Source organism: Eptatretus burgeri, chromosome 5, assembly GCF_056783735.1.
Source record: "Eptatretus burgeri isolate ZD-2024b chromosome 5, Ebu_testis_v1, whole genome shotgun sequence".
In the NCBI taxonomy this organism is placed as follows: domain Eukaryota; kingdom Metazoa; phylum Chordata; class Myxini; order Myxiniformes; family Myxinidae; genus Eptatretus; species Eptatretus burgeri.
In genome coordinates this window covers 69,641,458-69,655,699 of record NC_140965.1, presented here as the reverse complement: position 1 = coordinate 69,655,699, position 14,242 = coordinate 69,641,458, and the positions used below count along the sequence as shown (strand labels likewise).

General features: G+C 44.5%; 2 protein-coding genes across 8 annotated transcripts in view; one reads left to right on the top strand and one right to left on the bottom strand.

The window, feature by feature from the left end:
- MAPKAP1 (MAPK associated protein 1) overlaps positions 1–6,133 on the top strand; it is a 269,365-nt gene extending 263,232 nt beyond the window's left edge. For both annotated transcript variants that reach the window (XM_085882336.1, XM_085882335.1), the window contains exon 11: positions 4,993–6,133. In XM_085882336.1, the coding sequence (XP_085738462.1) occupies positions 4,993–5,136 (144 nt within the window). In that variant the 3' untranslated portion in view covers positions 5,137–6,133. The remainder of the gene's footprint in view (positions 1–4,992) is intronic.
- A 2,076-nt stretch (positions 6,134–8,209) lies between these two features.
- Positions 8,210–14,242, bottom strand: part of GAPVD1 (GTPase activating protein and VPS9 domains 1) — a 174,283-nt gene continuing 168,250 nt past the window's right edge. For all 6 annotated transcript variants that reach the window (XM_085882329.1, XM_085882331.1, XM_085882333.1 and 3 more), the window contains 3 exons: positions 13,768–13,906; positions 9,945–10,076; positions 8,210–9,575 (listed from right to left, as the gene is read on the bottom strand). In XM_085882329.1, coding sequence (XP_085738455.1) covers positions 9,435–9,575; positions 9,945–10,076; positions 13,768–13,906 — 412 coding nt within the window. In that variant the 3' untranslated portion in view covers positions 8,210–9,434. The remainder of the gene's footprint in view (positions 9,576–9,944; positions 10,077–13,767; positions 13,907–14,242) is intronic.

Below are 14,242 nucleotides of genomic sequence, written 5' to 3'. Positions count from 1 at the left end.
ATTGGAGCAGATTTCAATGGGCATGTTGGGGAAGGGAATAAAGAGGATGAGGAGGTGATGGGTAGGTACGGTCTCAACAAGAGAAATGTGGAAGGGAAAATGGTGGTTGACTTTGCAAAAAGAATGGAAATGGCAGTGGTAAATACGTATTTCAAGAAGAAGGAGGAACACAGGGTGACATACAAGAGTGGAGGAAAGTGCACACAGGTGGATTACATCTTAAGCAGGAGATGCAACCTGAAAGATATTAGAGACTGCAAGGTGGTGGCAGGGGAGAGTGTAGCTCGACAGCATCAATTGGTGGTCTGTAGGATGATTCTGGAGGTGAGGTTGAGGAAGAGAGTGAGGGCTGAACCAAGGACCAGATGGTGGAAGCTGAAGGTGGAAGACTTGCGTGGAATTTTGGGAGGAGGCGAGACAGGTGTTGTATAGTGGTAAAGATGGGTGGGATGATTGGGCAACTACAGCAGAAGTTGTGAGGGAGATAGCTAGGAAGGTACTGGGTGTGACATCTGGACAGAGGAAGGAAGATAAGGAGACTTGGTGGTGGAACGAGGAAGTACAGGAAAGTATAAGGAAGAAGGGGTTGGCGAAAAAGAAGTGGGATAGTCAGAGAGATGAAGAAAGTCGGCAGGAGTACAAGGAGTGGCGACGAAAGGCAAAGAGAGAGGTGGCAAAGGCCAAGGAAAAGGCATATGACGAGCTGTATGAGAAGTTGGATACAAAAGAAGGGGAAAAGGATTTATACCGATTGGCAAGACAGAGGGACCGAGCTGGGAAGGATGTGCTGCAGGTTCGGGTGATAAAGGACGCAAATGGGAATGTGCTGACGAGCGAGGAGAGTGTGTTGAGAAGGTGGATGGAGTACTTTGAGGAGTTGATGAATGAAGAAAATGAGAGAGAGAAGGTTGGAAGAGGTGGAGATAGTGAATCTGGAAGTGGGGTGGATCAGTAAGGATGAAGTGAGGACTGCTATGAAGAAGATGAAAAGTGGAAAGGTGGTTGGCCCAGATGGTATACCAGTGGAGGCATGGAAGTGCTGAGGAGAGATAGCAGTGGGGTTGTTAACCAGATTGTTTAATAAAGTCTTGGAAAGTGAGAGGATGCCGGAGGAGTGGAGATTAAGTGTACTGGTTCCGATTTTCAAGAATAAGGGTGATGTGCAGAGCTGTGGAAATTACAGAGGGATAAAGTTGTTAAGCCACACCATGAAGGTGTGGGAAAGAGTAGTGGAAGCTCGGTTGAGAGGAGAGGTGACGATCTGTGAGCAGCAATATGGGTTTATGCCAGGAAAGAGCACCACTGATGCGATGTTTGCTTTGAGAATGTTGATGGAGAAGTATAGGGAAGGCCAGAAGGAGTTACATTGTGTGTTTGTGGATTTAGAGAAAGCTTATGATAGGTTGCCAAGAGAGGAGTTCCAGCCAACGATCGCATATTGTGCCTACAACTTATTCCCAGCGTAGCGGAACGTGTGAGCCATACGGCGAGTACGTCGTAAAATTTTCAGCATGCTTGAAATTTCACGACGTACAAGACGTACCACAGAATATGACAGCGTACTTCATCGTTTTTCAGCGTGCTCTTAACGTATGCACAACTTACCCATACCGTATTCGACGTGTGCCAGCGTTTTAGACACATTTTTCATAGGTCGGCATACGCTGGCTGAATCGTCGAGGTGTGACTGCGATGTTGACACTTCCAATTCTCAGGCGGTTATGATTTAAATCGGCGTGCGGCAGGTTTTTAACAGGCTACGCCGCGAGTTCGTCGGCAATACGTGCAGCGCACTATGCCTAAGTTAAACTATCGTTGGGCATAGGTTGTGAACGCCGACAACAGGCTAAGCATTCGTTGGTATAAGTTATCTATAAGACAACGAAACGTTCTGTGCCCGTTACGAATATGCTATGCATACGACCAACACGTTATGAATACAACCAAAACTTTTTTAAAACATCAAAATTTCAGCGTACACCAACGTTTTACATACATTTTTATACGTTGCCATTGCTGGCTAAATTGTCAAGGTGTGACAGTGCCTTAAGCAGCACCAACGCTCTGCACAGAGTATGGTCCCAATCTCCTCCTCCTCCCGAATTTGTGCCTTTCCACAACCTTATCCTGGAGGTCTTTTGAAAGCTCCTTGGTGCTCATAGTTGAGTCTTTGCTATGAAATGCACTTCCCAGTAGAGGAAACTTACAGGAACAGACAATTTTATTCTGAAATAATTAATCACTGCAATGTAACACAGGTGGAGGCCAATTCATCTGGTGTGTGATTTTGAAGGTGATTGGTTACACCTGAGCTATTTTACAATTGCTATTATAAGGAGGGTGGGCACTTATCCCACCAAGATATTCTAGTTTTGTATTTTTAATTAATTTTCTGGAAAGCCTGGTGTTGGCTTAGTGGTTAGGGTGGCAACTTGAGATCCTAGGGTCCTGAGTTCAAGCCCCGTGGGCCACTAAATTAATCCTGAGTTCAAACCCCGTTGGCCACTAAATTAAAATACACCAGGAGGTTGACTCAGCCTGTCATCCTTCCGAGGTCAACAAAATGAGTACCAGTGTACTGGTAAGGGTGACACTGCATCAGCGGCATAGCCGCGTCCCAACCAATGATGCAACCAGCAGCCACAAGCTGCACTCAATAGAGAAAGAATTAATTCTCTGAAATTTGTTTTTCACTTGGAAGTTGTGGGTTACGATGTGTAAATAAAGGTTGGAAAAGTCTGATTTAATGAAATTTAATTCCAGGCGAGAAGGCAACAACAGGTGAAAATTTTGAAAGTGGATGTAGACTCTCTCTATTGGTACTATTTTTTTTCCTCTCTCTTTTTTCAAATAATGAAAGCTGAGACCTTGTAGGAAACAATGCCCTGGACGAATTAAGAAAAGGCTTTTTTCTGTAAAATCCTACATCGAAATGCGATCGTTCTTCCAAACTCAGAAAGTTCAAGAGAAAAATGGACGAAGACATTAGAGTTAAACTCAAAATCAGACAGACAGACAGACAAATTCATTCTGGAGCCCCTTTGCTGAGAACCCCTGAGGTCATTGAGAGGTCCAACAGTCAGCCACAAACAATATTTAAAACAAGCTCACATGAACGAAGATCCTCGTCCTCTTAATGATGACGTCATAAAAACGAATATGACGTCATTGTGATGTATCAGGTTTGTGATAAATTATCTGTGCTAATGCCCGGCTTGATTCCCGCAAACAAAATTCAAACAGCTTGCCTAGTTTCGGAGATAATGGTATAGGCGATTTCCATTAGCGGCGATATTATGACGTCAACTTTTTTTTCTAGGAAGAATTTCCGAAATCGGAGATGGTTACTGCCTGCGCGTGGGCTTTCTGCAAATACATGGCAAGTTTCACGAAGATCCGATGAAAACTCTGGGTTGTGAAACAAAAAATGTCAAAAAATAGGAATGACGTCATAAAAATTGATATGATGTCATAGTGATGCATCATATGTGCGGTAATTAATCTCTGCTGATGCCCTGTTCGATTCCCGCAAACAATTCAAAAAGCTTGCCTAGTTTTGGAGATAATTTTTAGGCGATTTCTATTAGCGGAGATATTTTGACGTCATAACTTTTTTTTCTCGGAGGAATTTTCAAAATCGGAGATGGTTACTGTCTGCGCAGGGAATTTTTACATATATATGCCAAGTTTCAGGAAGTTTAGATGAAAACTGTAGGCTGTGAAACAAAAAAGTCCACAAGAAGAAGATTAAGAACAACAACGTGAGTTAGACTTCGAGATCCTTTACGAGGATTGAAAAGAGTCACTTCACCACCACAGTCAAAAAGTTGGACTGATAAGTTTCAGGATCAAACTTTATCCAGACAAAATACAAGTCAGACACAAACTCATTGACCTAGACAAAAACAAGCTTCTTTCAATGGCTCAGTGGTTTGAGGACAAAATTGAAGAGGAGCCTGGTTTTCTCAAACACCAATGGCTACTGGGGCACAGTACCGCCCGATGAGATTCACCAGAGACGTGCACTTACATTCAGTCACGTGCACAGCCTGATGTGCAATGAGCAAGCATGACATCATTGGATCGTTGTGGTTCAAAGATGAGGAGGGTAATGCCATGACCATCAGCTCTGAGCGCTACATTAAGTACTGAATGAGTTATGGGCTGTTCTTGGTCACAGGAGAAGCTTTCAAAGAGAAGAACAATGGTTTCAGCAGGATGGGGAAACCCCTCACACTGCAAATGTGTCCCGCGAGTGGTTGACCAGTCACTTTGGTGAGAGAGCGATTGGCCAACGCTTCAGCATCAAGTGGTCTCCACATTCCTCTGATCTGAGCCCACAAGATTTTTATCTTTGAGAATATCTCTAAGACAATGTGTACAAGGATAATCCTCGAAGCATCTTTGAGCTGAAACAAACAATCACAGAGAAAGAAGTCGATCCCACTTGCCGAATGTCAGTGCGTAATCAATAACTATGCCCGTTGTGTTCAAATCTGTATTCAGCGCAGAGGTGGAGATTTGGAGCATGTGATCGACCAAGTGTCAAACTAGAGTCTTACAAGTTACGATTCTGATATTTGGTACACACGTGTCACACAAAATGGAGCACATACTCCTGAAGTTTTATGTAATTCAGAATAAAAATGAATGTACTGTATTGTGGATGTTTTGATGTTCTTTTGTTTTTTTTGAGCACGTATTTGCCATTTTACACCATCTCGACCAATCGAATTTCCATTTGTGCTCAGTGTTGATGGATATCAAGATTCAGACAAAATTGTGGCTCGTAGGAATTTAGATTGTGCTTGGAAATGCAAAACGAGTTTAAATGACCCTTTCCATGTGCTCTTTCTCAAGGCTGCATCAGGTAAGGTGTTCTATGAACTCGTTTCTTCTGTGCAAGTTGACCCCCCGAGCCGAAAGTTTATTTTTGATTGAATGTGCCATTAATTTGACTCTTCAATATTTGTTGTCCCCCCTCCCCCCCAGATAAAAGCGCTGCTGGCATCGCAGGCAAGCAGCGCGCAGGCAGAGTACCGTGCGTCGCGTCAGCGCAAACCCCACAGCCGACACGGCTTCTCCTTCCAGAAGGACAGGCGCTTACCAGGCACGTTTTCCCAACAACCCCATTGAGGGCCTTTTGGTGCCAACATGACCAAGTTTGGGCAGAGAGAAGCCGAGATGCCTGGACAACTTTCTGCAATGGTTGTCACATTAAGAAGGCAGGTGTTGATGGTGCCTTTTGCGCAGAGCTTTTGTGCACGGATCGACGATGATGAACCACAATCGTGTTGTGCTGACAAGGCCTTTTTGGCAAGTTGATTCTTGCCAATGGGTGGTTGGGGCTGGGCCTCTCCACCTCATCCTTCTTTTTCCCCCTTTGTGCCTCCAATTTTCTATCCCCCCTCCCCCCTTTTAATGTTGATCTCTTTTGCTTTCTTATTTCTCCTTACTTGCTGTGATGCTGTTCAATCCCCTTTCTTAAAGACCAAGTCCTGGTTCCTCCGCACATGTTGTGGCCACCAATGCTGTTTTAGGCATTTAGCTTATGTCAATGGACTTCCAAGCTCACTGATGTTGGATCAGTGCAGAACCAACTTGTTCTGTTTCTGGGATTTTCTAACAACAGGCCATGGTGTTACTGCACACCTTCACAGTTTTATCTACATGAGGGGTTTTGCTCCAGACAGGAATCTTCTCTGTTGGCCGAGGATGTCTGTGCCTTGTTTTATCACCCCAGTAACAGCACTTCCCAGGAGCCATTTAACCCCTTCCACCCACTTTCCCTCCCACAAAGTTACCCCAGACAGCAACAGAGGTTCACTGGCTGCACATACTCTTCTGCGATCCACAAACTCCATCAAAATGACAGTCACTTAATGAAGAGGTGACATGTTTTTAATGAAGTTTAGGCCAAATCTCACCATGCCACTGCATTTTGCTAATTGTGGTTGATTGGAAGGACATTCGATGAAAATTTTTGCCTTAGGACTTTAAGGGTAGGCCCCTGCAGTGAGGAGCAGGAATGGCCAAAATGGGTGACTTTTGTATGTAAAAGTGTACAGTATTGCATTTATGCACAATGTTCCTTACCCTGTGAAATAATAATAATAAAAATGGGAATGTCTTAGTTGAGTGCATCTGCTCAGGTTCTTGCAAACACCCAGAGCGTCATCCAAAAGCACGAACCGTTCAAGTTCAATATGCTGCAGTATTTTGCATACCTCTACACGACTACCAGGAATATTTGTGGCATTTTTTTTTTAAAAGGAAAGTTATTTTGGTGAATTGTACATCTGATTGAAATCATTAAGCTCAGAAAATTACATGACCATTACATCATGTCAGCTCTTATCAAATTCAGATGCAAGTATTTTAAAATATAATTTGATTTTTAATTGATTTCCATCCATCCATCCATTGGGACCATACTCTGTGCAGAGCGTTGGTGCTGCCTAACCGAAACAGTCTCCTTGGCTATTGGACACAATCCTGGACAGGTCGCCACTCCGACACAGTATACCAGCAAGCTCATAAGGATGACAGGCAGAGTCAACCCCACCTGGTATTAATTCAACAGCCCAGTGGGATTTGAACTCAAGATCCTAGGATCCCAAGCCCACCACCCTAACCATTAAGCCAACACCAAGCGTACATCAACCAGTTTGATATTCGAGAATGGAGTGGGAGTTTTAGGGAATGCAGGGAATGTTTTGGGAGTCGGAGGAAGGATGTGTGAGCATGTACTTTGGGAGCATTTCAATTTTGCTTGCACTGACAGAGGCTGCAGGTCTGTGAAAGCAGTGGTCAGGAGAATAGTGGTAATGAAGGGGGTGGAGAGAAAAAGGATGGACAAACTGAGGGAGGGGATCAATGTAAGGATGAGCTTGACGTGGAGGTTGATAGAGCTGTCTGAGGTGGGCTGGGCACCTCGTGCAGATGGAGGTCAAGAATGGAAAAGAAAGTGGAAAAATTGAGGGAGCAAGGTTGGAGGAAAAGGATATAAACAACGACTGAGATGCAAAGATTGTGTGAGGAGGAATAGCAATAAGGTGGGGTGATTGGAGAGTGGAGAGGGTTGGCTAGGGAAAGAGGGCAGTGGAGGAAGTATTGTACAAAATGTGAGGCAGCAGCAGCTTAATAGCAGGATGCCTCACCCCAGAAAAAGGGACATGAGGAAGAACTTTACACATGAGTAATCTTAGCATGAAGGAGATGCTTGGTCCATGTAGAACAAATAACAAGACAACAGTATTCTGTTCAACAAATTGCAAGTGCAGTAGATACAGGACAGAGTGATGAGGTGAGGGAAACTGGGATCCTAATGTCACCGGCAAAGTAATCAAATGGTAACCAACAGACCTGATCATTGAACAAATTGTATGGACAGGATGAAAGCCCGAGCATTCAGTACCATTGGTATTTCCTAAGAAATCACCCAGGGTCTCTCTTCCACACAACAGTAGGACTTATCATCTTCTTTTCCCCAACCTATCATAAAGAACAATGTAATGAAGAAACTCTCTTGGTGGTTGCAACACAGGTTGGTACACAGCAGTTTGCTCCAGGTATGTTTTCAAAGAATAACCATCAGGGCCACCTGTTCAGTTAATATTGCAGGAACAATCTGGAAACCAAGATGGAGGATCAAACTCCAGATTTCCCCCCAGAATTCCTTGCAGTAAGCATGTAATGACGTCAATAAGGGATAGGTCCATTTTCCTTCAAATTATCCTTCTCAATGAGGTAGAGATGGACCCCTCCCCCCTTTTCCACCCAGTCTTAATTTCTCATCTTTTGCACAAATGTTTCAAATTTTGTCCTTTCTCAATTTCTGCGGGTAAGTGTTTTGGAGGAAAGTTGAGTTTTTCTATGTACAGCTCACCTTGATCCAAATACAAAACAGCCAACACTGCTTTAACATGAGGATAACCAATGGTATACAGGTACATCCAAAATCAGGTTTAAACTTCAACAGTTTTTGTCTCTGCTCATCCAAAGGTTAAATAGGTTTGAGTGTTAATGGCTTTTCGTACCAGCTTTCCTTTTAGAGCAATACTACCACCCAGTGATTCCAGGAGGTTACTGCAGGGGGAGGGGGGGGGGTGATAGCCTGGAGAAGACCTAATTGGCCCTCGTAGTCTCTTACACAATTCAAGGCCTATAGTGTGCGTGCGATGGATGGCTCGAGTTCAATAAGCAGGTGTTTTCGGATAAATCGAGTTTATAAGCTTCAAATGAAGATGCAAAGCAAGCCAGGGGAAGGGATGGGTCATGAAGTAATTTACAAGCCATGAACGGGTAAAGATAAACTACAAAAGCAATGGTGACTTACAATGCAAACAAAGCATTCAAAGATTCGGGTCAAAGGAGGTCGTTCTAACCTTGTCCGAGGATGAGCCCAATCATCGGTGCTGGCGCATCAATGCCGTCACCGAAATGAAGACCTTTTCTCCATTACGCTCGCATTTTCATTTCACGTTCGAACCCACATGGTGAACGTGAAAAAGTTGCACAAACGGGACAGTTTCTCACCAAATGAAGTGACAGTGAATGTAACAAACGATCAAAGTGAATTTTAACTAAGTTGAGCATAAAACCACAGGATGTGGAAACAGATTGGGTAACAGATTAAATAAATGAGAAAATACTTCACAAACCGTTCAAAATAATAATGTTATGAAGCGCATGTTGTGTCCGTGGAAGGAGAGCGGTGAAATTGAATGTTTGAGTCATGAGGCGTAAACCGAACCCGCAAGGTGGAACCGCTGTCAGGAATCGAGTTCGATGTTGAAAAGAAATGTTCATGGATGCGCGAGTCGTGCTCCAGACTGCGTCGAGGAGGGTACAGGGATGGGGTCGTGGCTTCGAAGGTGACAGGATGCTTTGGAAAGTATTGATTCACATCAACACCACAAGCTCTAATCATATTGAATGTAGGAAGGTTTGCTCAAGCTGCGACCCTCGACATGGTACGAACATGGTGAAGTTTATACTTGAAGAAGGAACCACAAAGACCTGGCTGAGACCAATTATAAGCGCATGGTAAGTGATCTGTAAACTAACCAGTGTTAGGGTTACTGCTCTGTGGGTTGTATGCAGAGGGGGGGGGGGGGACAAGAAACACCAACAAAGTGCGAATGCATTCTTCATCATAATCATTCATTCACCCTGACATAGAAACGAACGCACATATTAAAGGCTCCCAGGTGACGCCTTTGTAGCACACAGACAGATGAACTCGAAGTGAAATCGAGCCCGGACTCAGAACCAGCACTTGTGGATAATTACAGTCCAAATCAAAGAAAGGAGGTCTGACGGTCTTGTTGCGTACTCGCCCTGTTGCACCAAAAATAGAGGTGAAACCGTTGAGGGAAGGCAGATGAGTGCATCACGTTTCCAGGATGAGCGACCAGCTTGGCCATGCTTCGCTACTTTCGCTCATCAATAGTTTTTATGAATTCCAGTGCAGCTGTAAACTGCATCCACCAATACAGCTCCTCGCCCGACAGGCGCTTCTCGTAGAAAGCGTTTATGTACTGAACAGTAGAAAGCAAGCACGGTGGGTTGGCCTGTAGGAAATAAACAAGGGAGGGGCATGGGGGTTAGTAATATGGCAAGAATGGAGAGCCAAACATGTGGGCTGGGGAGGAGGAGAAGATTGGGACCATAACCTGTGCAGAGCGTTGGTGCTGCTTAAGCAGTCTCCTTGGCTATTGGGCACAATCCTGGACGGGTCGCCACTCCGACAGTATACCAGCATGCAAGCACTCATTTTGCCGACCTCGGAAGGATGATAGGCTGAGTTAACCCCACCTGGTATTAATTCAACAGCTGAGTGGAATTTGAACTCAGGGCCCGAGGATCCAAAGCCCGCCACTCAAACCATTAAGCCAACACCAGGCATATTATGAGGGAAGGATGGAGAAAGAAAGAATTACTTTGATAAGAATGTAGACCAGTACAGGAACAAAGTCATCTGCTCCAGGAACATTGCCCTCGCTGGCCAGACTGAGCAGGTTCATTATAGTTGAACAGGTACGCAGCACACACTGCACTTTGTCTCTGGGGGTCTGGGATCCAGGATTTGGGTGGGGTAGAGATAACACATCAAATGAGCTGCACATGCAAATCAGCAAAACCATTTTAATCTTTTCTTCAACTACGATCAACCAAAAACCACGAACTATGGACAAAACTGAAAAACCACATTTTGGACTAAGTGGTTGATATTTTAAACACCAATCATGGAGTACAAGTACACAGACACGGTAACTCTCCTGATAAGTAATTTGACACAATTTACTCTCCTGATTTAGCTTTTATCCATGACACCTTCCACAACTTGACCAAAATCAGCCCCCACTCGCCCCACACATTGAGCTCGGATTTCATTTTAAAGATAAGGTGGCTGGGGGAGCGGCTGTGTGGTGGAGTCAGTATTGAAAGCTGTGACAGCAACTTGCATCGTAATGATCCCTCATGCCTGGAATCAAACCTACAGGTGAATAATGTGCAGCGAACACATAAAGGTCCTTTGATTGAAGCATTTTTGATGATATGGGAAGCACCAGCACACAAACAAACAATACACATTATCATGAGCTCGAAAATGTGTCATCAACCCTTTCAAAATGCCATGAAATCGGGCACCTGTGGCCTTTTGTGCAACTTTACTGTTCAAGTGTTTTCAGGTAAAGCCGCTGTCACACCTTGACAATTTAGCCAGCGTATGCCGACGTATGAAAAATTTCTCTAAAACGCTGGCACACGTCGAATACGTTATGGGTAAGTTTTGTATACGTTAAGAGCACGCTGGTATACGTCATAGTACGCTGGTATACGTCATAGTACGCTGGCATACATCGTAGTACGCCGAGCTCGACAAATTTTAACATGCTCAAAATTTTTCGACGTATGCCAGCGTATGACTCACACGTTCCGCATACGCTGGCCATAAGTTGTAGGCACGTTACGCGATCGTTGACACACGTTACTTGTAAGTTACTCATAAGTCGAAACACGTTGAGGTAATGTTTAGCATCAGTGTTCCAGACTCCATGTTTTTTTGTTTGTTTGTTTGTTTGTTTGTTTTCTTCGGCATGACAGTGATGTTGACACTTTGATTTCTAGTGCGGTTATAATATAATATAATTAATAGGCTGCCGCTCAACGATTTAAATCATAACCGCACTAGAAATCGAAGTGTCAACATCACTGTCATGCCAAAGAAAAAAAAAAACCATGGAGTCTGGAACACTGACGGGTTCCTCCTGTGTGAACCCCATTTTTATATACCAATTCCCCTAAACGCTGCCAATACGCCATTATACGGTAGCTGTAAGTTAGTAACATGTTCAGTAAGTTCTGTGGTCGTCCGGAAGATGTCAAATACATCTAAATACGTTAATATGCGTTGGAGATACGTTACTCATAAGTTCAAAGCACGTTACTCATAGGTTAGAAATAAGTTTCGGGTACGCTAAACATTACCTCGACGTGTTTCGACTTATGAGTAACTTACAAGTAACATGTGTCGACGTGTGTCAACGATCGCATAACGTGCCTACAACTTATGGCCAGCATATGCGGAACGTGCGAGTCATACGCTGGACCGTTTTTACAGCCATTTTTCCCTGCTGTGCAGGGGTTTGGCTTTTTCTTGAGGCAATGTTTTTTATGGCCGGATGCCCTTCCTGACGCCAACCCTGGTCGCCTCTTACGACACACAGGGATATGGTACACCTATTCTAACCGGGGCATACACCGGGACCAGTACACTGGTACTCACTTCGCCGACCTCAGATGGATGACAGGCTGAGTCAACCCCCTGGTGTTAATTCAGCAGCCAACGGGGCTTGAACTCAGGATCCTGGGATCCCAAGCCGCCACCCTAACCACTAAGCCAACACCAGGCTTACGAGTCATACGCTGGCATACGTCGAAAAATTTTCAGCATGCTTAAAATTTGTCGACATACTCTGCGTACTACGACGTATGCCAGCGTGCTTCAGCGTGCTCTTAACGTATACAAAACTTACCCATAACGTATTCGACGTGTGCCAGCGTATTCGGCAAATTTTTCATACGTCGGCATACGCTGGCTAAAACGTCAAGGTGTGACAGCGGCTTGACACTTCAATGTCTAGTGCGGTTATGATTTGAATCGTCGAGCGGCAGCCTTTTAATAGGTTACGCCACGTGATCGTCAGCGATACGCTGCCGCGCGCTATGCATAAGTTAAACTATCGTTGGGCATAGGTTGTGAACGCCGACAACATGCTAAGCATTCGTTGGTACAAGTTATCTATATGTTATCGAAACATTCTGTGTACGTTACTAATACGTTATGCATTCATCCAACTCGTTATGAATATGCCCAAAACCGGAAAAAAAAAAACCATCAATAGTTCAGCGTACGCCAGCGTTTTACATACATTTTGATACGTTGCCATACGCTGGCTAAAACGTCAAGGTGTGACAGCAGCTTAAAATGCTACAATTACAGGCGAGGCACAGAGAGTTCCCATAGTTGGCATTCTCGTGCCATCAGAATCCGTCCTGAGGACATGAAGAATAGACTGTAATGTGGAGAATAACATTACACGTAGGGACAGAGCAGATTGGGTGGGTACGTCACCCTCTCCTCAGAGGTCACAAATGAGACATCCGGTCTTCAATTGACCACATAGTGACAGGTGACGTTCCTCAAACAATCTTGGTTTGCAGAACCGTAGAATCCAAGATCCTGAACACTGCTACCCTCGGCTGGATTCAAATATACTACCAGTCCAAAGTTCTCGCCATCATTCAGTGTCACGGTTTGACCCACGAGGGTTCAGTGATGTGTGTGTGTGAAAAGTCCAATTTGAGAACCACAGACAAAACAGTCCATCGGTTGTGGCATTTTCATGATTACAACATTCACAGTGTGCGGTCCAAGTGATAAAAAGACCAAATGTAGTTCATCTTCAAATTGAAAAATTTATGGTGAACAACAGGTAAACAAAAAAGAGAGGAGGAAGCCACACAAATGAAGGGATTTCAAAGTACACAACGAGGACGTAACCCAAACCACCTTGTGCTACCTGACTCGGATAGGATTGGGACATGGTAACCAAAACCAGCTTGTGCTACCAAACTAGGATCAGGACGGGGGAGCCAAAACCATCTTGTGCTACCCAACTAAGATTGGGGCCTGGTAGCCAAAACCAGCTTGTGATACCCGACTAAGATTGGGGCGCGGTAGCCAAAACCAGCTTGTGCTACCCAACTAAGATCGGGGCGTGGTAGACAAAACCAGCTTGTGATACCCGACTAAGATCGGGGCGCGGTTGCCAAAACCAGCTTGTGCTTCCCAAATAAGATCGGGGCGTGGTAGCCAAAACCAGCTTGTGATACCCGACTAAGATTGGGGCGCGGTAGACAAAACCAGCTTGTGATACCCGACTAAGATTGGGGTGCGGTAGCCAAAACCAGCTTGCGCTTCCCAAATAAGATCGGGGCGTGGTAGCCAAAACCAGCTTGTGCTTCCCAACTAAGATTGGGTCGTGGTAGCCAAAACCAGCTTGTGCTACCTGACTAGGATCAGGATGTGGTATCCAAAACCAGCTTGTGATGCCCAACGAAGATTGGGATGTGGTAACCAAAACCAGCTTGTGCTACTCGACTCGTTGATCAGAACATCATAATTAAAAACAGCTTGTGCGACCCGACTCAGTTCGGGACGTGGTAACCAAAACCAGCAAGCTGGTTAACGCTTGCCTTGTATGCGCTGATTGTGCGGATCTCAGCTTGGGCAGACGGCCAGGGAGCCTCTTTCAAGTATACATCCGGGATCTGCAGGGTGTGGTGGTTGGCACCAACCACCTTTGCAAGCCTCTGGATGTGCTCGCTAAATAGCCTGGCACACAACCAACCACACACAAACACCATAATGTCTCAAACAATACCAATTAATGTAATATGTTTAGCCTCTAAGTCTAAGCAGATGTCATTTAAAATTTTCAAGAGCCCATGGGTATTATGGAGCATGGTATTGAGGCAAAGTAGTGGTGTCTACACTTGCGACAATAAAATAGGTGATAAGGCCTTAGTTATTTTATAACTTGGTTTACGCAGTTCTTCAGCTAAAATGTAGGGTCGGTAGGTCGAAATATAAATATAATTTCAATTCTTAGAAATGATATATTTTTATGATTTTTTTTTCGGATGTTCCATGGAAAAGACAAGGGTAGTA